The 23,235-nt window shown below is 50.0% G+C and overlaps 10 protein-coding genes across 10 annotated transcripts; 6 read left to right on the forward strand and 4 right to left on the reverse strand.

Moving 5' to 3' along the window:
* The first annotated feature begins 106 nt into the window (after window positions 1-106).
* On the forward strand, window positions 107-3,041 carry GGI43DRAFT_22634 (ubiquitin-specific protease UBP1). Its single transcript, XM_083200442.1, has one exon. It carries the CDS (start codon window positions 509-511, stop codon window positions 2,702-2,704), a length of 2,196 nt encoding a protein of 731 aa, XP_083066351.1. The 5' UTR covers window positions 107-508; the 3' UTR covers window positions 2,705-3,041.
* Window positions 3,042-5,953: 2,912 nt separating this feature from the next.
* GGI43DRAFT_378719 (triose-phosphate transporter family-domain-containing protein) lies at window positions 5,954-7,294 on the forward strand (the record flags this gene model as incomplete). Its single annotated transcript, XM_083202738.1, has 4 exons — window positions 5,954-6,014; window positions 6,075-6,080; window positions 6,166-6,791; window positions 6,878-7,294. 4 exons carry the CDS (start codon window positions 5,954-5,956, stop codon window positions 7,292-7,294), a joined length of 1,110 nt encoding a protein of 369 aa, XP_083066352.1.
* Window positions 7,295-7,521: 227 nt separating this feature from the next.
* On the reverse strand, window positions 7,522-10,552 carry GGI43DRAFT_22629 (complex proteins associated with Set1p component shg1-domain-containing protein). Its single transcript, XM_083200440.1, has 2 exons — window positions 10,068-10,552; window positions 7,522-10,002 (listed from the first exon to the last, which is right to left on the reverse strand). Exons 1-2 carry the CDS (start codon window positions 10,260-10,262, stop codon window positions 7,750-7,752), a joined length of 2,448 nt encoding a protein of 815 aa, XP_083066353.1. The 5' UTR covers window positions 10,263-10,552; the 3' UTR covers window positions 7,522-7,749.
* A 102-nt stretch (window positions 10,553-10,654) lies between these two features.
* GGI43DRAFT_391088 (mitofusin complex protein UGO1) lies at window positions 10,655-12,813 on the reverse strand. Its single transcript, XM_083204394.1, has 3 exons — window positions 12,325-12,813; window positions 11,769-12,256; window positions 10,655-11,716 (listed from the first exon to the last, which is right to left on the reverse strand). Exons 1-3 carry the CDS (start codon window positions 12,739-12,741, stop codon window positions 11,119-11,121), a joined length of 1,503 nt encoding a protein of 500 aa, XP_083066354.1. The 5' UTR covers window positions 12,742-12,813; the 3' UTR covers window positions 10,655-11,118.
* Window positions 12,814-12,853: 40 nt separating this feature from the next.
* GGI43DRAFT_22608 (adrenodoxin) lies at window positions 12,854-13,932 on the forward strand. Its single transcript, XM_083200436.1, has 2 exons — window positions 12,854-13,390; window positions 13,452-13,932. The coding sequence occupies exons 1-2, from the start codon at window positions 13,161-13,163 to the stop codon at window positions 13,792-13,794; spliced, it is 573 nt and encodes a 190-aa protein (XP_083066355.1). The 5' UTR covers window positions 12,854-13,160; the 3' UTR covers window positions 13,795-13,932.
* GGI43DRAFT_22817 (Rrp15p-domain-containing protein) lies at window positions 13,932-15,118 on the reverse strand. Its single transcript, XM_083200474.1, has one exon. It carries the CDS (start codon window positions 14,973-14,975, stop codon window positions 14,070-14,072), a length of 906 nt encoding a protein of 301 aa, XP_083066356.1. The 5' UTR covers window positions 14,976-15,118; the 3' UTR covers window positions 13,932-14,069.
* On the forward strand, window positions 15,094-17,336 carry GGI43DRAFT_391091 (Zn(II)2Cys6 transcription factor domain-containing protein). Its single transcript, XM_083204395.1, has one exon. It carries the CDS (start codon window positions 15,713-15,715, stop codon window positions 16,988-16,990), a length of 1,278 nt encoding a protein of 425 aa, XP_083066357.1. The 5' UTR covers window positions 15,094-15,712; the 3' UTR covers window positions 16,991-17,336.
* Window positions 17,337-17,650: 314 nt separating this feature from the next.
* Window positions 17,651-19,175, forward strand: GGI43DRAFT_22908 (Alpha/Beta hydrolase protein). The gene has a single exon (XM_083200484.1). It carries the CDS (start codon window positions 17,756-17,758, stop codon window positions 18,986-18,988), a length of 1,233 nt encoding a protein of 410 aa, XP_083066358.1. The 5' UTR covers window positions 17,651-17,755; the 3' UTR covers window positions 18,989-19,175.
* Window positions 19,176-19,362: 187 nt separating this feature from the next.
* Window positions 19,363-21,442, reverse strand: GGI43DRAFT_378725 (PhoD-like phosphatase-domain-containing protein; the record flags this gene model as incomplete). The annotated part of the gene is made up of 5 exons (XM_083202739.1): window positions 19,363-19,558; window positions 19,617-20,224; window positions 20,281-21,225; window positions 21,293-21,298; window positions 21,368-21,442. The coding sequence occupies 5 exons, from the start codon at window positions 21,440-21,442 to the stop codon at window positions 19,363-19,365; spliced, it is 1,830 nt and encodes a 609-aa protein (XP_083066359.1).
* A 505-nt stretch (window positions 21,443-21,947) lies between these two features.
* Window positions 21,948-23,132, forward strand: GGI43DRAFT_391095 (emp24/gp25L/p24 family/GOLD-domain-containing protein). Its single transcript, XM_083204396.1, has 3 exons — window positions 21,948-22,200; window positions 22,297-22,485; window positions 22,550-23,132. The coding sequence occupies exons 1-3, from the start codon at window positions 22,048-22,050 to the stop codon at window positions 22,841-22,843; spliced, it is 636 nt and encodes a 211-aa protein (XP_083066360.1). The 5' UTR covers window positions 21,948-22,047; the 3' UTR covers window positions 22,844-23,132.
* Window positions 23,133-23,235: the final 103 nt, after the last annotated feature.

A 23,235-nucleotide genomic window follows, 5' to 3' on the forward strand; every position in this document is an offset into this window, starting at 1 on the left:
TGCGTGAGGCAATTGTTTAGGACTTCTTGTATTATATGCCCTATTTAGAAGGGTTCCTGCATCTTTATATTGCGTGCATGCCCTGTATTTAGCCACGTGAAACAAGCGCTGATTTGGTACAGGCTACGTATTAGCAGCTAGCTACTGAAGATAATCCGGCTCCCGGGGTCTATTCTTAGCTGGTGAGTCCACACTATGTAATATTTCGTAGCTTCATTAAAAATACTTGGACGAATTACGATAATCCATATCACGTCACCTTTCTTGCAATACACTTTTCTTCCAGGTTGCGATACCTTGTTATTGCTGCGCGACTTCACAGCTCTTCTAGCTAGGCGTTTCCGATCGGCGTATCGAGTCCTCGAAAGATCTACAGTCGCTATCACAACACTTTGCGCAGCGCCCTGCTGGCCATGGAAGCATCGTCATCCAAGAGCCGCAGCACGACAGCTTAAATCTTGCGGGAATACAGGCGCGTGGTTCCGGGGAGAAGACAAAGTTTGGCAGTATGAATTCGCGACAGGACGGGTTCGATACCTTTTACGACGACCAGGTCGCAGCCCGTCGACAGTTTTACGCGCGAGAGCACGCCGTTAATCGCACCAACGACGTTGCCGTTCTTCTTACTGTCGCCGCCCTTCTAGTGACCTTTCTGTTCAAATATATTAGCCCCGACGGATCGCTTGAGGGGGCTTTTTCACGGATCGGTAACTTCCTATGGGACGCGCTCGTATTTATAATCCCTGCGCCGCTGCTTTTCGCAATCGACAGCTGGATGGATTCCACTACAGCATTATCAACATTATCGATGCGCGATACCCCGAAACAAAGCAACCATGTCGCTAAGAGTGAAGCTCTGCGGAGGGTGATGGGTTTGGATCGCCAGGATGGTGTTATGAACTCGGTCCTTCGCGCCAGAACAAGAGCTCTCTCCATGACGGGCAGCGTTTTGGGGCTGAAAATCGACTCAGACCGGCCGGCAGGATTGGGAAACAGAGATAACTCTTGCTATCAAAATAGCGTTCTGCAAGGACTGGCTTCGCTGCACTCAATGCCAGACTACCTCTCGGCGTGTCTCAAAGGCGCTGAAGAGGTTAGCGATGGCATGGAGAAGAACGTTGCGCACACGCTGCGGTCACTTATCGCAGATCTAAACGACGTATCGAATAACGGAAAGACATTATGGACACCCTCTTTGCTAAAATCGATGAACACATGGACTCAGCAAGACGCACAAGAGTACTATTCAAAAGTTTTGGACGATATCGAAAAGGGAGCAGCGTTGGCGGCCAAAAATCTGGCTTCTACTATACCACTCATTGGACTGGAGGGCGGTGGTTATAACAGCAGAGATGAATGTTCTACAAGCGAGCATAGCGACGATAGCGGCTATCAGAGCCAATCGTCAAGCTCCAGAATGGACTCTAAAAGGGCTGTGCGAAATCCCTTGGAAGGCCTTTTGGCTCAACGGGTTGCCTGTGTCCAGTGCGGCTACTCGGATGGGCTGTCTATGATTCCATTCAACTGCCTGACTCTTAGTCTTGGCCTTGACAAGAATCATCATGATCTCTACGATCGACTAGACTCATACAGCAAGGTTGAAGAGATTGAGGGAGTGGAATGTCCGAAGTGCACCCTGCTGAAAGCACAAAGGCTTCTCACCAAGCTGGTAGAGAGGCTCGAGTCGGGTGGCTCAAAGAAAGAACAATTGGCTGAACCTCTGCGTAGGTTGGAGGCTGTCCAAACAGCCTTGGAAGAAGATGACTTTGACGAAGAGACGATCAAAGATCGCTGCAAGATCACTGCTCAAAGCAGAGTTAATGTGACGAAGACGAAGCAGATGGTGATTGCGCGACCACCTCAAAGCCTGGCTATCCACGTGAATCGATCTGTCTTTGACCCATCGACTTTTAATATGATCAAGAATTCGGCACCTGTCAACTTTCCAACGACACTGGATCTGGGCCCATGGTGCCTGGGAAGTGCTGGAAAATTGAAACCTGCAAGCGAGAAGAAAACAGATAACAAGGATGATGAAGACAGCGAGGAGGAATGGCAGCTGCATCCTATGTCCTCTATGGTTGCGGGAGATTTGGGAGAGTCAAGATTGACAGGCCCTATATACGAGCTCAGAGCAGCTGTGACACACTACGGGCGGCATGAGAATGGGCATTACATCTGCTATCGCAAATACCCGCCTTCTAAGCTAGATAATTTCAACGACATGGACGAGAAAAACGCAATTTCACCCAAAGAGACAACAGATAGCATCGTTGATGACGATCCATCGGATCCAAACACAGAGGGAGAAGCGAAGAGCAACAGCCACAGCGACAGAGATTCGTCTTGGTGGAGGCTGAGCGACCAGAATGTGTCACAAGTCAACGAAGAGACGGTCATGAGCCTATCACCAGGGGTGTTTATGCTATTCTACGAATGCGTTGATCCCTCTATGATTTTGCAATCCGAGTTGGGAAACGAGATCACAGAGCCGACGAATATCAAAGCAGAAGTCGCCTCAACAAAGCAGGATGAAAGTGAAGTAGACGATGCGACCACTCTCACACCAGCAACAACGGTAACTTCAGATATGGCCAAAGAAGAAATAGCACTGCCAAGGACGGACGCTATAGAAGTTGGGTTGAAAGCAGCATCTGAGGACATTCTGGCAAAGGTGGATAGGGCCTCATCAATACGAGTCTGAGGTCGCCGTGATCGCTGTGATGCATTTGGTATTTGGCCGCCCAGAGCTGGGATGATTTGAGCCGGGCACCTTTTTCGCCTTTCTTTTCCATTCTCAAACTTCAACTATATCTATCATATCATTAAATTGCATAGCGACGGCGTTGGTTCGATTTTCAAAAAACAGAGTCCGCGAGTTTTGGATTCTAGACTCAATAGTTGATCGGGAGAGCGCGTGCTGATGGGACAATGGACGGTACGCGATTACAATTTGGAATATCAATATCAAGGATGCTAGTCTGTTTTGTATTGGTTGCTCGAGTAAAATTCATAGAGCTACTCGGTGCCTCTATAGTATTGTGTTTTCTCCGTACATCATGAGACAAGAGACATTGAAAATATTCTTTACTTCAGAAGACAAGAGCAAAGCTAGCTTACAGATGCCCGCGTTACCCATGTCCGCGACACGCCATGTTCTGCGTCACCCGCGACTGATGCTCCGAAAAGAAATTTGCTGGATGGTCGGGTTTGCCGGGAGGGGACTGCACAGCCACGGGGACTAATATAGTAATGCGAAAGGGCCGGGCTGACAATCGACAATCCACGATGATCGTTGCGCCGACTCCAGAAATTCTACGGCGATCCAGATGCACGAACCGTGGACAGCATATCGTGGACGAGATTCGTTGCCACAAGTTATGTACTGTAGCATTGCCAGGCCTGACGCTGCACCTGTGGTGTAGTAGAACGCCGGTCTGGATCTCGCTGCATGCAGGGTTGCGCTGGCTTGCTGCAAGAATATAATAACCCAAGCTGGAAAGGTCCAGGGCCACAGGTGAGGGAGAAAAAAAAAACAAGCACTACGCTAGACAGGGGCGCCCTGAATCTCGGCCCAATCGGTGCCCCGTGCAGGACCATGGCGCTTCTACCCGCATAGATTTAGCGGCCTCAGCAGCTAGCTAGCGAGGTCATGCTACCTGTAAGCCCGCGGCTGGCAGAAAGCTTGGCAGTCGAGCAAAGTGCCAGAGCATGAACGGAAAGGGAATTTATGCGTCTGCAGAATAGTACACAACACACCAGTTAGTTAGTTAGTTAGTTAGTTAGTATTGCGCCCACTCTCGCTGGTGCAGGCCAGGGGCTAGAAGGCTTGGCTATAGGTGGCGAGCAATTGTTGCAAGGGGGTGGACAGACCCCTTTTTTTGTATCTTCTGTTGCAGGCTCAGGACCTGTACGAGCATGCTAGTTGTGGCTTTATGCCTGTGAAGAGTGCTGACCCAACAAGGTGAAGAGATTGGTTGTGAAAGTAGCCATGTTCTCAGGTAGTGATTACTATCTGTTTTGGAGTCTAAAAGCGGCTAGATAAAACAAAGTGGGATGTGGTGTGGGATGAACGTAGGCGGAGAGATCCCCGGTCCTTATTTTTTCCCGTCTTCTTTTTTTTTTTTATCCTTCTACGGATCGGATACCCGAACATTACGTGGCGAACGCGACGATGCTACGGCAATGGAGACAAAGCGTCACTAGAAACGGTGAATCGCAACTCTTACAGTTGAAGGATGTTGGTAGCTGAGTCTAGACAAGTTCTTAATAGATACGAGGTGGTGGGGGGAGGGAGCAGAGATTCGCTGAAAGCTGCTGAGCTCCGTCTGTGTGGATACGGCAGAGGAACAGGCCCGCTAAAGCAAATCTAGACGTGGCAGAGGTACCATCTACGAAACACCTTGTACCTTTCTCTGCTTTTCTCTATCCGCACCTAAGGCTTTTGCTTCCTTCCAAAAAGAGACAACTGGTTTCTTTTCTCAATAAGAAATGTGATTTTATCCAGTGTCTTCAGCAGAGACGGGTGATTGCGCCGGTAGAATAGAGTGTAGTGAGAGAGACGATTCTTCCAGCGTCGGATTTGCTCCACGTGTGCATAGCCAGAAGCCCGTACGCTACCTCCACAGCCTTTCCAGCTACAGCCAAGCATTGAGGCGGCAGGTACAGCACAGTACTAGTCGAGCGCGGCAAACGTCCGTACCCGTGCTAGGCGACTTAGTCGTTGCAGTACCTCGTATCAAGTACACGGCTCGTAGCGTGTACAGTACCTTACAGCAGAAACAGAGCAGCAGACACACGCTCCCGCCTGCCAAACCGCATTCCGCGGCCGTTTAACGTTTTAGGGGCGCCATGATGAGACTCGGCCGCCGGGCCTTTGGAAAGCTCCTGCCCATGCCAAACCAGATGCAGCCAACGCCAGGAAGGCGCGAGACGTTGCTGTGCTTGCCCGTGGCTTTAACTCTGACCATCTAGACCGATCTGGATTGGTCAGGCCCTGCGCCCGGCCGCGAGTTCATCCTTTTGCCTTTAAAGCCCAAATTCTCTTTCTTCTTCATCCTTTCCTCTCCTCCAATACCCGCCGAGCTGCTTCGCCCATCCCTGCCGCCTTTGCGTATTCGCTAGGCCAGATTCCTCTCCCTTTTTCTTTCTGTTTTTGTCGCGCCGGCTGAGGGGAACGATCACCATCTTTCGTCATTGATTCTTATTCTGGTGTTATTTTGCTTCTCATTATATTCGCTGAGCTTTGCGAGTTTGCTTTTGCTCCTTTCTTTTCTTGGCCGAGCCCGAGCTGCATCTTGATTTCGAAGTCGCTTCTACCTTTTTTTGGGCCCAAGCCGTGTCTTGGCATCGGTGATCCTGTCGATCCGCCAGCCTCGGCAGCATAATACGAAAACAGAAGACGAACAAAACGAAGTGGAAAAAAAATCTCAGTCGATATTTTGGATTTCGAAGCGAGTTGCTCCAGCGCTGCATAGGGATTTCAATTGGACAGGTCGATAAGCTTACGTACGGAGTACTACGACTTAATTACTCGCCCGGATTTACACCACACTGCCGAGTACTTTCAGCGGCGGCGCATCCTAGTGCTACGGGAGAGAGGCAGTCGACCGCCATCGAGACGAGCCATTTTACCATTTCGTTTATTGAATTAATACTTTTCTTGGCCGAGCCGAACACGACGGCGGTACTCGGTTCTCAATCGCCTCTGCAAACGCTGCAGTGGTTTTAATTTCGCCTTCCAGCAAGCCTAACTATGACGGTCTCAAATTCCAACGGGGGCTTGCTTCCCATGGTGGAGATGATACCCTCCGTCGCGATAAATATCCCTATTTGGGCGCATGTAATGTAAGAAACATGCCCTTGTTTGAATGGTGTGCGAAAGCGGGCAGAAACGGAGGCGAAGAAATCGAATGAATGAGAGGGTTAACGAGTCGAGTCATGCAGAAATTGGATGTTCTTTTCGAATGTTACCATCCTCTTCAATAAGTGGTTAATAGACACTGCCGGGTTCAGTAAGTATTCGGTCTTTCTGGCAAATCTACCGAATGAGAATCGCTAACAAGCAATCATAGAATACCGTAAGTTCGAATTCACATGCTGCGCGTTCTGGGAAAAGAAGGGAAAAGGTATATTGCCCGACTGCGTGCTAACTCCTTGAATTAGCCATTATCCTCACCTGCTGGCATCTCGTCTACGCAACCGTCGCAACTCAAATCCTCGCTCGCACAACGACACTTCTCGACTCCCGCCGCAATTTCCCCGTTACCGGCCGCCTCTACCTCCGCACCATTCTCCCTATTGGCCTGCTATACTCTGGCTCTCTCATCTGCTCCAATGTCGTGTATCTCTATCTCTCCGTCTCCTTCATTCAGATGCTCAAGGCTGCCTCGCCAGTTGCTGTGCTGTTCGCCTCTTGGTCCTGGGGTGTTGCTGAACCGAATTTGGCTAAATTTCTAAACGTCCTGGTTATTGTTTTTGGCGTTGCTGTCTCAAGTTTTGGAGAGATCCAATTCTCTTGGACGGGATTCTTTTTCCAGATTGGAGGCACCACCTTCGAAGCTGTTCGAGTGGTTATGATCCAAGTCATGCTCAGTGGCGAAGGACTCAACATGGACCCTCTCGTCAGCCTCTATTACTATGCGCCTGTCTGTGCCGTGATGAACTTTCTCATCGCCCTTGTTGGCGAAATACCAAAGTTCAAATTGGAAGACGCCGCCCACGCTGGCTATGGAATGCTTTTCCTCAACGCCTCAATTGCTTTTATCCTGAACGTCGCCAGCGTATTCTTGGTATGTTCAGCCCTTTTGAATCTAGACTTCAAGCCTCCGTTTGTACCTGATCTTTCTCAAAACGCTAATACACAATTCTTTCATAGATTGGCAAAACCTCTGGTCTAGTCATGACTCTTACCGGAATCTTCAAAAGCATTCTGCTTGTCGTTTTCTCTGTTCTGATCTGGTCAACGCCGATTTCGTTCCTCCAGGCCGTGGGCTATGCCATAGCTCTTGCAGGACTGACTTATTATTCCCTTGGATACGACCAGCTTGCTAGCATCGGTGCATCAGCTGCTGCCTGGACAAGTGAATTTTTCTCAACGCGTGGAGGAGGAGGCCATGCGCTGCGGTCAAAACGAATCATAGTAGTCGGCCTATCTTCGTTGGTGGCCATGATTGTGGTTCTTGAGCTGACTATGAGTGAACGGGGGAGAAGTTTTTTAAGGGGATCCTCGTGGCATGAGGGTAAACGTTTCCGCCCAGGTCACGGGCATCACGGGAACCAAAGCAACTACTAACTGCAATCTGTAAAAAATGAAAACGAAAGACAAATGATTCTAGTAATATTTTATGCCATGTTTGATATAAGACAGCATAATAGGCGCTGTCAAGGTTTATGAAGAAAATTATTATACCCCTTTGAATATAATCTGAATTTTATCTCAGTCAACTAGTCGTGATAATCAGCAAACGTGTTTATTCATGCCTTCCCTCACCAGTCCCCAATTGCCATAAGCTGAGCTTAAATGAAGCATCCCTTTTTGTCCTTGACCTTTTACATCCATAATCCAGGGTATTGTCTTCTTGCTTCTTATATTGAAGCCAATCAATTATCATGAATGTCCCTTTTCCTCAATCTCTGAATAAACACCAAAACAGCATATGAAAAAAAAAAGGCTAATCGTGAAAATGAAAAATCACAAATAAAGATATTCCTACACGCTATTATCTTAATCTTTTCCAAAAGAACTTTTCATCGACTCCTGCTCCGACGGCGGCTTCGGCTGCGATGTCTCTCGCGGCGGGGCGATAGGCTTCGATCTCGTCTGGTGCGCCTGTCGCGATCGCGGTCACGGTCACGGTCACGGTCACGGTCACGATCTCTGTCTCTATCCCTGTCTCGATCTCGGTCTCTCTCCCGGCTGCGGTCCCGGTCGCGGTCTCTGCGATCACGGTCACGATCACGGTCTCGTTCACGATCTCTATCGCGGTCTCGTCGGTCCCGGTCTCGATCTCGATCTCTGTTGTCTCGTTCGCGGAACCGATTCCTGTCCCGACTGTTGCTGCGCGACCTGCTCCTAGGTCTCTCGTCCCGACCTCCAGGGGCATATCTGTCAACTACTTGTCCATCACCCTTGTGTCTTGTCGCAAGTGTTTTCTCACCACTATTCTTCTTGTCATCAACGCCGGGGATCGGCAAACCTTTCTCTCTGGCGTCCTTCTGAGCCGCCAGGTAAGCCTTGGCTTCCTTCTCCCGCTTTTTGACTTCCTCGAGTTTCCACTCTTCCAGCTCATCCTTGGTAGCTGCATGTGGTACAGTCGATGAGCTGGGACGAGATCGCGATCGGCTTCGTCGATCTCGCGTACGATCTCTTTCTCGGTCTCGGTCTTTGTGATCCTTTTCTCGATCTCGATCTTTGTCTCTATCGCCAGATCGATCACGGCTGCGGCGACGGGGTGACCGAGCGTCTGACCTAGTAGGATAGTAAGAATCTGCAACAAGACGACTATCCCTTGACCGACTGCGATGTCGTCGAGCAGCACGTGAACGGCTTCTTTCCCGTCGGTCTGTCCGTAAGTGCGAGCGTGAGCGGTCTCTGCGGTCTCGGCTACGGTCCCTACTACGGTCCCGGCGGTCGGTTTTGACTCGTGAGCGGCTTCTCTCGCGCCTGGTAGATCGAGCCCGTGACCGGCTTGGTACTCGCCGTCGCGAGTTGCTTCTAGCAGAGCGGTCACGCTTAGGCCTCGAGCGGCTTCGTTCGCGTCTGTCATCCCGTCGGTGTTGAGATCGACTTCTGTCTCTCCTTAGCTTTGAGCGGCTTCTATCCCGTCTATCTCTAATTCTGGAACGACTGCGGTCCCGCTTTGGCGAGTCGGATCGATGATCGCGGCGGCGGCGATCATCAGTGTCTCTTTGACGACTTCGATCTCTGTCTTTATCTCTATCATGATCCGCGTCATGAGCTCGGGACGGACTTCTACTAGAACGACGCTCCTCTCTCAATCCGGATTGTTTTGGATCCAGAGACGACTTTGAGTCCCTTCTATCGATGGGTTTTCTAGACTCCGCAGTTTTAGAAGAGTCTCTTCGGATTGGGTTGATAGCTGAGGCTGGGCCAGTCTTTCTAGGAGGAGGGACCAAGGTGGAATCGATATCCATTTCGAGCTTTGTGCGAGTCGACTTGCTGCTTTCACGTAAAAGATCGGCCAAAGCTTCCTGCTCCAGCCGCTCGTGGTCCTCTTTGGACATCTTTTCCTTCAACTCCTCAGGAAGAACCGCGTTCTCTTTACGTGAATTTCCGCCTTCACGGTCACGATCACGATCACGGTCTCGGTCTCGTTCTCGTTCTCGTTCTCGATCGCGGCCTCTGTCCCTATCCCTTTCTCTGTCCCTGTCTCGATCTCTATCTCGATGATCTCTGTCCCGATCTCTATCCCGATCAGTATCCCTATCATCCCTTTCTCGCTTCTCTCGCTCCTTGTGCCTTTGTTCTCGCTCCAAGTCGCGCAGTCGCTCTCTCTCTTCACGATCCTTCTCTCGTTTCCTCCGCCGCTCGTCTCGTTCTTCCTGACGTTTGATTTCTGCTTTTTCACGCTCCTTTTCTTCTTGACGGCGCTCTTCCTTGGCGATACGCCTCTTTTCCTCTTCAATGGCAGCTTCTTTCTGCCTTAGCTCTTCTCGCACTCTCTCACGTTCAGCCTGTTTGGCGGCTGTGTCGGCAGCATAATCTTCATCAGTTTTTGCTCCACGATTCTGCTCCTCACCGGCATCCTCCTCGCCAATCTCTGCTCGCCTAATTTCCCGAATGCTCTGCTCAATTGCCTCGACGTCGATCAGCTTCCCAATGACTTCTTCGGCCTTGTGATACACGCCTGATCTTTCCAATGCGCCATCAATCAGTGCTGCAGCCTTTCTCCGGTCCAATGTGAGGAGTTGATGCGGATTGCGCTCAACCTCTTGCTCTGCAACTTCGAGGATTGCCTTTGTAACTTGAGCCTCGTAGTCCTGAAAGAAAAAGTATTAGTGATGGTAGGGGATAATAAACCATTAGTGGTTGTAACTTTGCGTACACTGGCTTCAAACTTGTCCCAAACTTGTTTCCTTATTGAGTCGTAGGCACCTTCTTTCTTGAAGCTATGCGCGAGAGACTCAATTGCCGCCCGCGTCGCAGATGGTAGCGGCAACTCAGATGCCTTGAATTTCCGCGGCGATGGACCAGCGCCCGGCTCGCCGGCCAGGTTCGACTGTTCTGCAGACGTCGTCATGGCTCCGAACTTGCCTGCCTATCTAGAGCCGCAGGATGGCGTCGAGCGTGTCGTAGTGCGCGCGCCTCGCCTGGAGATGGTAAAAATCGATTATCACGTCAAGACATGCCGCTAGACCAAAATCTCCTTGTAGCGCTAAATTGTAGCGTCACAGACGAGCCGTGAAATAGGATTTTGCTCGGTATATCGCTATATTTCCATCACCGGGGGGGAGGTGCAGTGTTGAAGGGCTGAAGTGGCAGTATCATCAGGTGAACGCCTGCTCACGTGACCGCTATCGTACGTTTGATTCAGAGCTGAAAACCTCAGGTCTGGGCACTTATCAAGGTATCTATCTGCAACTTGATAGTAAAGTTGGCATTAAGAACTGTGGGGTTTCTACAACAGTATACGATCATTGCATCTATTCATAATACATGGATTGATTCATCCAATTCAACTAAATTATACATGCAATAGTGATTTCTCCTCTCATCGTCACATATACAATTGCAGTCTCAGTTCGGCTATTTGATTATAATTGTAAATGTATTTGTATTTGCACTCATTCTACGCTATATCAGCAACACAGAGCAAAATCCTAAAATAAACAACATATACTACCAAATGCTCTGCTTTCTAATAAAGAACGGATAGTTTCAAGGCTATTCGTGCATGCGTATGAATGAAGGTATGTCATGATGTCGTCGTCCCATCATTAAATTCGTGTGAAGCGGAGAGTTTCCTTTTGTTCTGTCGTCCTTGGGAGATGTGTACCGATATCTTTCCTTCTTCTTTTTCCTTTTTCTTCCTGGCTTCCATTCTTAATGGTATACACAATCCGTTTCGACCTATACTGTTTCGTTTTTGCTTACGTCTAGAATTCACCATCGCCGCCATGCCCGACCATGTTCGCTCCCCAAAGGCCAACCAGTCCCCACCAGCCGATTCGCCATCCTCTCCAGAGACCTTCCATACCTTGACCCTTCTTGTAGGTCGGCAGGAGGTTCTTGGTCTTGAGCTTGCCTCGCTTGCTTACTACGGGCTTGGGTGGAATCTCCCGGTTGCCCTCTTCAGTGACGATGTGGTACATTGTACCGAAAACGCCATGGTATTTTCCAATGGGTACGATGGTCTCCAGAGCCGGTTCATCGCCGTTGAGAGCTTCCAAATACTCAGGCTCAGAGAGCACGGAGAGCTGACCTCGGCGCAGAACGGTTTCGAGTGGGAGCTTAATTAGAATTCCAACTGAAGAGGCAACAAACTTGGCAATGGAGAATGTCATGGGCGCAAGCTCGCTTGTGACCATAAATTTGGTCTTTAAAGCCAAGGGAGTGGATAGAGTGAAGATGGGGTTGATGAGGGAGTGGAGGATGGTAGGAGCAACGATGGCGGGAGGGCAGTAGTAGGATGGAAGAGCTCGAAGGCTGGCAATCGTCCTTCTTTGTCCCTTGAAGGGGTTGGTTAGGATCAATCTAGCGTCATGTCAGTCACAAATTAAATTAAACAAGTAGTTATGTCACATACCTCGTGCGGATGAGATCTAAAGGTGCAAGGGCAAGGCTAGTTGTGACGGCGGCGGCGGCAGCCACAAGTAATGAAGCCCAAGGGTACGGGGACGCAATGTCAACAACACGCTCAATGCTGTCTTTAACCCCCAGATCCGGCACATTGAAGACGGCACTCAGGAAGCTTCTTGACCAGTTCTCTAACAAAGACTGTAAGACGGTGTACAGAAAGGTTGCATTTGCTCCCTTCCATACTCCCCATGCGCCATCTCTCTGCCATAGCTGCCCAATGACGTCGAGGATAGCGTCGGGCCGGCGAAGATTTAGAAAGTGCTCGGGAAGAACGGCCTCTTTCTTCGGCGTTGTTGGAGACTGCAGAGGCGACTCTGTGCGCCGACTGCTGGGCCGCTTCTCGGGCTGGGGTTGATTCTGATTCTGATTCCAGGGATTCGGTATGGTTGGATCGTTCGAAGTGAAGTATGCCGGTTCCTCCCCGTCAGATTCCTCCTATTACAATTTCTTCTTAGCAAACAACGCAAGGCATTGGCGAGCAACCTCGGGGAAACAGCACTTACATCAAATGCCGAGCCAGCTCGACTTGATACTTGAGGTGCAGGAGCCGCCTCTGGCTCTGCAGTCACCGCAAGGGCAGCTTTTTCATCTTGATCCCGAGCCTGCAAGATCATCTTGGCAACCTCGAAAGGCTGCCCGATGAGGACGGACATGTACTTCCATATCAGCTCGTCAACGAGCTCTCTGGCACTTTCGACGACCGATGGTGATGGCTCGCCAACTAATCCCTTGTAGTCGAGATCATTGAGCATGTGCTTCGCTTTGGAGGCGTATTTGGCGCCGCTAGCCACATCGTAGCTGTTGCCACCGGAAAACGGATTCGAGCTGGGTATCGATACCGGTTCGGCCTGCTGCTCAATGGTGGGAGGCCGGTAATACGGCCGTAGAGGGTTAAAGGGATCTTCTTTTAGGGACGCCATGATTAATTAAAAAGAGAGAGATTCCAGATCTCTATCTTTTTTCAATATCCAAGTTGGGCTCCTGAGGTCGAGTCATTGAAGAGCTTGGGGGGGGGAGCTACTGTTTGTGCCTCCCCCGGTAGATGAATTCTACGCCCGATAAGCATCGTTATCGGCCGACGGCCATTTCACGCTACCAAGAATTTCCAGCTTCGGAGATGCGAGCCTCTAGCGAACCGGAGACGGTTTATTAACGAGCATATCCGGATCTGCTCTTTTGTGGTTCTTTCGGTCATAAATTTGCTTTGACACAGTCTCAGGATACCGGCGATCCTTGAGCCTTGCCCAACTTTAGTTTGCGACGACGATATACAGGCTTTTGTTGCCTTTATCGCAATTTTTCTTTTTGTCTACCACCGAGTTCCGATCCAACGCTCCACATGTCGGCGTCCAGAACACTCTCGCGAAGCCTGGCGAGGCTATCGCAAGCGGGATACCGCCCCTCCATGAATGCGCCTCAGAAAAGCTTTGCCTCAACCAGTGCTTCAATTCAATGCGCACCTATATTCAGAGCTCTGCAATCTCGCCAGTTGCCTCTGAGCCGGCGAGCATTCTCCACTACACCCCAGCAGCGGCACGGCCATGTCACCCCGCCAAAGGCTGGCGAAGAGTGAGTAATAAGCAACTTCGGTCATGAATTGAAGTTGTTACTGTTGCTAATAATTGTGCAGACTCTGGGTCACATTCATTGACAAAGAGGGCGAGGAACACAAGTTCGCTGTTTCGGCTGGTGACAACCTGCTCGACATTGCCCAGGCCAACGATTTGGAGATGGAGGGCGCCTGTGGGGGTTCATGCGCATGTTCGACTTGCCATGTTATTGTAGAGGGAGAAGATCACTATGACCAGATGCCCGAGCCCGAAGACGACGAGAACGATATGCTGGATCTCGCCTTTGGCTTGACCGAGACTAGCCGTTTGGGCTGCCAGGTCAAGATGACAAAGGAGCTGGACGGCTTGGTAGTCAGGCTGCCCTCCATGACGAGGAATATGCAAGCCAGCGACTTCCAATGAGTAAATAGGAGTCGTTTAATGTTAATATGACGTATAGACGAAGAAGGAGCCTTGTATTTTTAATGTTGGACAACATAGAAGCGGTGGGGGAGGCCGGCGAGCCTCTGTTGGACGCAAAGCATTGCCCAAGGAGGGGTATCTTTGAAGTGAAATATTGTATACCTAGTGATAGTACTAAAATCTCAAGACAGGCCGAAAATCGCTCCCTATATAGATACATATTGTGGAGGAAAAACCATAAGCAAGAAAAAAACAAGACATGAATAATATTAACCCTACGCCTCTTCCAATGGAGTCTTCTTCAAACCGCCTCCTCCCGAAGCAATCAGGTCCAAAAAGCCCTTCTTGCTCATCTCGTTGATCTTCTCTTCCCTTGTCTTTCCACCGATAACGCCCTCCTTTCTGACATTCTTCTCTGCATCAGCTGCCTGTACTTGGGCGGCTCTTACGGCATTGAACATGCGGATAACACCTCTCTGGGCGGTCTTGCGCAGGCCCTTTTCAATTGCCAGGATCTCTGAAGTTGTCATCTCCGGCTCGCCCGACTCATCGATTGTTGCTACCAAGATATCCTTGATGCGTCCCTTCTCCAATGCTACTCTCTTCTGCTCCTTCAGCTTTCTCCGTGCCTTGGCCTCCAGCGCAATATCCACGGCAGCCTTGGAAGCTTCATGCGCGGCAGCGCTTCGCGACAAGACTGGATCTGACCGTTTTGATGCGGAAAGCTTGGTTGATAGAATCTTTGACAGAGATGTAGCGAACGCAGTGGGGTCGTTTCGTTTTGACTTTGTCTTTGTTTCGCCCATGTCGAACTCCTCCATATCATCGTCCTCGTCGTCATTTTCCGACTCGCTTCCCTCTTCTTCTTCGTCTTCGTCTTGCTCCGCGACCTTGCGCTTTGGCTGTTTTGACTTTGTGTTCTTGACATTGGTCTTTTTCACTGCGGGGGCCTCTTCATCTGAGCTTGATGATTGGTTTTCATCATCATCAGCGCCATCGTCTGCAGGCGCATTGTGAATGTCGTCGTCTGAATCTAGCAGATTGACGGCGTCAAAGGTCTGCTTCTCCTGGTCCTCTTCATTGTCTGAGTCGCTGTTGTAGGCTTGTGCTTGTCGCTGCTTTTTAGTTGGGCGATGTGACTTGTTATCGTAGCGTCTTTTCTTATTTTGTAGTCCAGCCATTGTGTCGAATTGCTTTGGTAGTGATCTGGCGATGCCGTCTCAGGATCTTCCTAAAAATTCAAAAAGTTCTGGGCCAGGATCAATTTTGCCGGGTACAACTTTTCGCTGGAGCTGCAGCGTCGAATTAGGGAAGGCGGTGAAGGCGCCCCGCTAAAGAGCTTTTAAGCAGAGGTACGTACCCTCGTGTTCCTCGTGTAACATGGCAGCCGCTTGTGGTGTCACGTCGAGTGTTGTGATCCCTCAGGATCCCATTTCTTGTGACGTATGACCGCACCAGCGTTTAAGAGAAAAATCGTATGTAACGAACTACGAGAGATTCTTCGCATAACGAGGCGAATACACTCAATTATTGACAATTATTGCAATACCGTTTGTCCTTCTCCAGTTATTTACGCTTGGCGGTTCCAAAGCCCGATTCGGAGTCGGCTTTTTTGCGGGGCAAAAGCCGGTACCATTCGGCGGTTCTCCATTGAGCTTGGCTGCACTGCGCGCTTTCCATGGAGAGCTTCATTGAAAGCTCACTGAGCGTTCCATCACATCTGCTACACATTTTATCTCTCATTTCACTCGACACAGCTGGTACAGCGCACTTGGCCAAATCTCTGGCGGGAGAGCCAGCAAGCTAAACTCCATCACTCCCAACACCTGTCAATTGCGCCTCCTCTTTTCGCCTCTTGGAAATATTACAGACCGCCAAGCAAAAGCGTAGTTACTTGACGACCTGTAATTACGCAAACATGTTTGGCCAATATTCCCTTAATTCTAGCCCTACCGATAGCAACTATCGGGCACCGAAACTCAACCACAGGAAATCGCGATTCGGCTGCCAGCGATGTCGCATGCGTCGCGTGAAATGTAACGAGGCAAAGCCTACATGTCACCACTGTGAGCGTCATAGAGCACAGTGCATCTATGATCGGCTTCCACGGAATGCAAGGAGCAGAGAATCGTCTCCAGCATCTTCATCTCGGCCCCTGACTGGTGAACCCAGAACTTCTGAAAGTGGCTCTGACAAGCAGTCTCCTCTGTCATCGGTGGACACGGTGGACACGCTGGATGAAGACGCCCCAGAATCAAAACAACGGCGTCTTCTGGAGGCGAGATTGATGCATCTATATCTCACTGAGACGGGTCCCTCCTTGCCTATCGATGACATAACTCGGTCGGTCTTCGCCAACACGATACCCAAGCTAGCCTTGGACTCAGAGGCCCTGTTGTATTCCATTTATGCTCTCGCGGCCATCCATTCGTGCATATGCAAATTAGATGACACCTTTGACGGGCTCGATGTTTATCGGCGATATTTGGCAATGGCTGTTCATGAACATACAAAGGACATTGCCGAGCTCAGCGAGTTGAATTTCGAAAGCGTGTTCCTCACAACGCACTTATTACGCGTCTGCATGTTTGCCATGCTGCGATTCCGAAATCGTTCGCCGTATACTCCTCCTCTGGAGTGGATATTGACAACGGGGACGACGCAAGGTCTGTTCAATAAAGCTTGGCATATCATAGTGGCTCATCCGGAATCAATCGCGGCGCGTATGGTGACGAGCTCGCCCATCATATACGATAATGAGGAAAGATTCGGTGTGAGCCAACGACAAGGCCTAGAGTATATCCTGGAGCGGGATGCCGAAGACGAAGCGACCGAGCCGTGGGATCCAGAGATACAGGACGCATATGAGTCGACGCTTAGCTACCTCGGAGGTGTTCTGCAGTTGCTGAATCCCAACAGTGAAAAATTCAACGTCAACGATGCAAGGAGGAGGATGGTGATTTTCCCCATGGCCGTGAAGAAGAAGTTTCTCGACCTTACGCAAGAGGCCCGTCCGCGAGCCATCGTGATAATGGCGTACTATTTTGCAATTCTTGTTATTGAGACGACGTGGTGGGTTGGTGACGTGAGGTCGCTGGAGGTGCGGGCCATTGCCGAGAGTCTGCCAGCCAAGTGGCTGAAGATGGTAGAGTGGCCGTTACGAGTGGTAGAAGCTGGAGCTATTATGCCGCTTTAACGAGAGGCCAGGATATCAAAGAGAACGAGTGGGATGTTGCTCTCATCTGGCCGGCCCGTGTTCAAAATTGAAATCATCGTTAGGTAGTAGCAGCAGAAGCAGTAAACAGAATAATAATTAATAATAGCGCAAAGTCTCCTGCTCAACAACACCCCCTCGCAAAGTATTGATCACACACAATACCGAACCCTTTATCCACATTGCGTATTGCTCGCAGCTTCGTTCTCGGTTCCAACTTAGACAACGATAATCGTTCTCGTTCTGCCAAATCGGGTTTAGCCCCGCCGGCCCAGCGTGCAGCTGAATGCGACTCCATGCAGCTCGCTTTCGCTCCGCGGACAGTAGCGCCACTATAGCATCATTGTTAACTGAAGCACTTGGCATTTTGAAGAGGTAACAGTAAATGATGTATGAACTTCGTTGTGAGATCTGGTGGAAATTGTGATACACTAATCTTCGCTTTCGCTTTGGGTGCGAGAAATCTCGAGATATTCCGCATCCTCGGCTTTGAAGTCCGCGGCTGCCCGGGTAAAATGGCAGCAAGATGAGCCTCATAAGAAGTTTATAAAGGCTCGGCTCTTGGCTTTGAGAGGAGAAAACTATCTCGAAAATCAATTCAGATACCGTACTTGAAACATCAGTTACACATCACCAACAATTTCTTCTTTTACTTATTCATTTCGAATAATCCCTTGTTGAAACTCACTTCATATCTCTCATCTCTCAGGCTAATAGAACAGAGATAAAGAGAAAAATAAAAAAGCAATGTCTGCCCAAGGAAACAAGATGCTTCAGCTAAGCCCCGACTTGAGCTTTCACTTCGAAATCCTCCGCGCCGTCTCTCTCGCGCCCTACCAAGGCGCCGACTTGGGCGAAGTCCTTACTGCTGCCACAAAGATTATCCCGGGTGACTTTGAAAGCTACTACACTGCTTTCAACAACCTTGCCACCCGCGTACACGCACAGGCTGAAGGTATCGACGTGAGCAAGTATCCCGTCTCCTCCAGAAATGCCTATTTCAGAGAGGCATCGTACCTTCGCAGCGCAGAATTCTACCTCCATGGCAACTGGGAAGACTCACGCATAAACTCTGTCTGGGCTAAACACAGGGCCGCCTTCGACAAAGCCATTGCGCTCCTCCCCGTGCCTGGCCAGAGAGTCTCGCTCAAGGCTCAGGGGTTTGACGTGCCGGCCATCTTCTACGGCTGTGGACTGCCCGGCCGCCGTCCAGTTATTCTCATGTGCAGCGGCTACGACGGCTCTCAGGAGGAGCTTTATCATGTTGGCGTCGAGGCGGCGCTCACCAGGGGCATCAATGTGATTACCTTCGAAGGGCCTGGCCAGCCTACCGTCCGCCGCGAGCAAAACGTCGGCTTCATCCATGACTGGGAACGAGTCGTGTCCCCAGTTGTCGACTACGCGCTTACCAGAGATGACATCGATCCTAACGCCATTGGCCTTTGGGGATACTCGCTGGGTGGATATCTCGCTGCTCGTGCTGCGGCCTTTGAGCCTCGTCTGGCTGCCGTCATGGCCGTCGACGGAGCCAGTGACTTCGGAGCCACAGTTCATAGCAAGTTCCCTCCAGAGATGGCAGCTCTATACAAATCAGGTAACAAGGAAGTTGTTGACCAAGCCATGTTGCAACTCTTGGCCACTCCAGGGGCACCTACTCCTCTTCGCTGGGCCGTGGAGCATGGCATGTGGGCGTTCAACACAAAGTCGCCGTATGAATGGGCAACCAAGTGCCTCGACTTCAAGCTTGGCGATGCTATCCACAATATCAAGATGCCATTTTTCGTGGCTGATGCGGAGAATGACGATTTGATGCCTGGGCAGGCACAGGGTGTGGCGCAAGCAGTCGGAGAGACGGCGACGTACCATTTATTCACTACGGAAGATGGAGCTGGAGAGCACTGCTCTATTGGAGCGGCTGTGCTTCAAAACCAAGTTATTTTCGACTGGTTCCAAGAGGTGGTGTCGAAGAAGAGGGCTTAAAGGAGAGAATTACGAAAATTGAGAATATGTAGATAAACATTGTTTAAACAGAGTTATATAAGAAGAGATAGCGCAGCATATTTTGAGCGACAAATTTCAGACGCTTAGTTCCTATACATAAAACCCGATAGAAAATCGATACGCCCATCATAAAAGCTGTTATCCGTGTGAAAGTCCCCCAGGTTACTCAAATGGCCCTATTGCATCCCAAAACATATTCAGCGGATAGCCATCCGCACACAACTTGTCATCATATGTGCCTCTACATACATATATAGGTTTAAAGGAACGCCCCAGCCAAAGGACAACCAGATTCCCAAAGGCAGACGCCAAACAAACTCCAAAGTATCTCGTCTCTCCATTACAAAGAAGGGTTACCAATTCTTAAGCCGATCCCAGAAAGAGCCTGAAGAAGCCTTTCTCTCCTCTTCAGCGGGGAGAGGCGGCGCAGTGATGGTTGTGTTCCATTTCTCTTCGCCACTGATGAAGAGACGATAGAGAAGCTTGCTGTCTCCGTCCTCTTCTTCGATAGTAAAGGCGCCAAATTTGGACATACCAGAGTGATGATACCTATAAGCGTTATTAGACCTGTTCTTCGGTGACATAGAGTATTATATGGCAAACTTACTGGATGAGAACATCCTCATTGTCCACTTGCTTATATGAAGGGATGGGGGAAGCAAACTGGTTGAGCGGGCTGGTTGAGAACTCGTAGACCGTAGCCTCCTCTGGCCAGTCAGATTCTGGTGGGGGCGGGAACTTGGTCGCTGCGAATTCGTGTCTATCACCGGACAGGACCACGACTCCGACTCCTCGAGCAGAAACGTCCCACATGGCTTCAAGGATCTTCTTTCGTTCGACCAAGAATCCGCCCCAAGTGTCCTTCACATTCACAGGCCAGTTCTTGGTAAATGGAATAGAAGATGCGACAAACTTCCACCTAACGCCCTGAGGCTCTGGGCGTTTGAGCCAGGCCAAAAAGTCAGCCAACTGGTCGGCACCCAGCATCGTCTTCTTCGTCTCATTAAATGGTGTCTTGTTGCTAGATCGGTAGCTGCGAGTGTCGAGCATGAAGAAGCTCACAGGACCCTGCACAAACTCAAACCAGGTAGCGCCAGGGCGGCGCTCACTCTTCGTGCCTGCAGCTACAGCAGCTGGAGGGTTGATCTGAGCTTGGTATATGTGCCAGGGGTCTACGGCATTTTTGTAAACACCAGTAGTGTTTGCATCCCAGTCCTTTGTGATGTTAATCGTATGTCAAAAATCGCAGCACATTAGTGAGAGAGACTTACATTTGCAATCTCATGATCGTCCAGGACATGAATCCAGCTCAAGTTTTGACCAACAGTGGCCCACTCCGGAGAGGCATAGACTTGGCGATACTGCATGCGATACTCATCAACCGACTTTCCAAAGCGCTCGGGAACATCTACGTAAATAAAATCGCCCAAGAACAGCATAAACTGAGCACTTAGTTCAGGCAGCCTCTTGGCGAGATTTCGTAGCCCCGGAATCGCTAGGGGGTGATCAAAAGGTGAGTAGGGGAAACGAGGTAAGATGCATGACGTAGACAAAAACGTATATTTGCCTCCATTTTGAACCGGCATCTTGCCAGGCTTGGGTGCAGCCGTCAGTTCGCCCGTGTGGTTGTTAGAGGTCCTCCATTCATATTTTTGCTGCTCTGAATAGCTCAGGAGCGGAATCGTAAGAGCGCTGGTGAAATCGGTCTCATTGGTGGTTGATTTCACGCTGCCAACAGACTGCCAAATGAGACCATTGTAGTGTCGGATCTGGAAAGTGATGGGCATATTGGCCTGGTCGGGTTCCCGAATAAGGAAACTGGCTTCATTATGAGAGACATATCCAAGTCGCACAAAAGACAAGTCATCAGCTGGGTAATACCACCTGGCGCGATATAGAGCGTCGGCCGTAAGACCAACAAACACCAGGTTAATGAGCAAGCTCAGCAGGGAACTGAAGGGTCGCGTCGAACTAGGAGCACCATAAAAGATGATTTTCCATGCTGGAATATCTTTTGCGGCAAAAGAAATGGTTTCTTTAACATCAACCTCTTCGGCGACAATCTCCTCGTCATCATCGTCATCGACTACAGTTTCCTTGATAGCGACATCAACTTGATCACCCACAACTTCAAGCTCGGGTGAGGAGAAGAAGCTCGTTAAGAAGGACGGGATGTATATGGCGAATAGGGCGAAGATGATGGACGGCAGATGAGCCTAAGCGTGGTTAGGCTGGCGTGTTTACTTACTTTCACAGTCACCTCACGAGCAACGGCATACTTACAGGAAACTATGCAGGGCGTCAGCTTCGGGTCAAACATTGCATGCATCTGGGCACAAATCAGGGGGCATCACATACAGCACGGAAAAAAGCAATGGCTCCTATCCTTATTGCGACCGAAGACGCATTTGCGACAGCTCTTTGGATGGCCATCTTGAGCAAGACGCCAGCTCGGCTCCCCGCAGAGTCAGATGGGTGACTGAGAGGAGCAGGCCACTTTTAAGCAGTAATCAAAGAGGGGTTGAGGAGATGAGAGCAGATCAGGGCAACGAAGTAAGAAACGGGTGAAAATGTATTCCCATCACCTCATGACGATGAGATTTTTGAAGGAATAGAAATCAGCTGGAAGGCAAGATTGTAAAATCGACGTCACCTCGAACAAGAATAACAAACTGAGCCGGGTATACGCCAATGATATAGCGGTGTCTCAGCCTGTGGCTAAGAGTGGTGCCGCCAATTTCCAAAACGCTGCTAAGGCGCCGTACCCGTTATTGCAGGCGATCCTACGCTGTGGCACCAGCGCCATAGTAGGCATCAATGCAGCTCTCTAGTGCGAGAGCGTGAGGATCAGGGGTCGGCGGTGCAAAATTCCGCTCCGAAAGGTGGTGTATCCCGCGAATTGCCCCCTAGCAACTGTGGCTGGAGTGGCTGGTGGGCTGGACAGCTGTAGCGCTGCAGTAGAGTAGGCTTGCGCCAATGTGTCCCATTCAAGCCTCCCTGACAAGCACCTCGACAACGTCGACCAGCACAACGACACAATGAGATTCCCGACGCTGATAGCCGGCCTGATGGCCTTTATGGCCACAAATGTTGCTGCTACAGCATTGACCTACAAGCTGGCCGCGAACGAAAAGGCTTGCTTCTATGCGACCACCAAGAACGAGAACGAGAAGGTCGCCTTTTATTTTGCTGTTAGTTGGCGCCAGTCCCTTTGCGTTGCGTCGCTGCAATGAGATCTACGCAACGCATCTTTGGCTTAAATATACTGACCATTGTGGGCGAAATAGGTTCAATCGGGTGGTTCGTTTGATGTCGACTACCTCGTCGAGGGTCCCGGTGGAAAGATCATCCTTCAAGGCGAAAAAGAGCGACAGGGCGACTTCGTCTTCACTGCGCAGCTGGTTGGGGATTACTCGTTCTGCTTCGACAACGAGATGAGCACATTTTCTGAAAAATTCGTCGATTTCGAGATTGCTGTCAGTAATAGTAGCGGAACAATTATGGCAATGGCATCCAAGCTAATCATTCTTCCCCTCCTAGGTCGAAAACGAGTCCCGAACCGCCCAGCTGCCCTCCAAACAGGGCTCATCACCAGAGCAGACTTCCGTTTTGGAGGAATCCATCTTCAAGATCTCCGGCCAGCTTTCTACCATTTCCCGAAACCAAAAATACTTTAGAACACGTGAGAACCGCAACTTCAGCACCGTCTCGAGCACGGAGAAGCGCATTGTCAACTTCAGTATGATCCAGATTGCTCTTATTGTCTGTATGGGTGCGCTGCAGGTGTTTGTCGTCAGATTCTTCTTCCAGGGCGCTCGTAAGGGTTACGTTTAAGCGAATCGTGCAAATAAGTTTTTTTACGCCTACATCTATCTATATGGAAAGGTAGGCCTGGCAAGAGGCTGCTGGTTGACACGAGGAGGGATGGCGGATGCTGGTGTTTCTATGCGCAGGGAAGGGTACTTAGGTAGGCCAGCGTGGCCGAAAAAGATCACGACGATAAGCGTGTTTTGTAGCTCGAGAACGGCCGATGAAGGGCGTCATTGGATTCTCATGAAATACTAATGAAAACAAGGAGACGCCATTTTATAAAAGACAAAATAATTATACGCATCCTAATAAATACGAGTGCATATCTAGTGATTGCTTATTGTCGGTAGTCGACGGCATCTGCATTGTCATGTGGGGGAGATCGTTATTCCGAGAGTGTATCCAACTTTCAGCTT

The sequence above is a fragment of the Trichoderma evansii genome (assembly GCF_050947405.1).
Source record: "Trichoderma evansii strain SZMC 28006 chromosome Unknown GGI43scaffold_1, whole genome shotgun sequence".
Classification (NCBI taxonomy): domain Eukaryota; kingdom Fungi; phylum Ascomycota; class Sordariomycetes; order Hypocreales; family Hypocreaceae; genus Trichoderma; species Trichoderma evansii.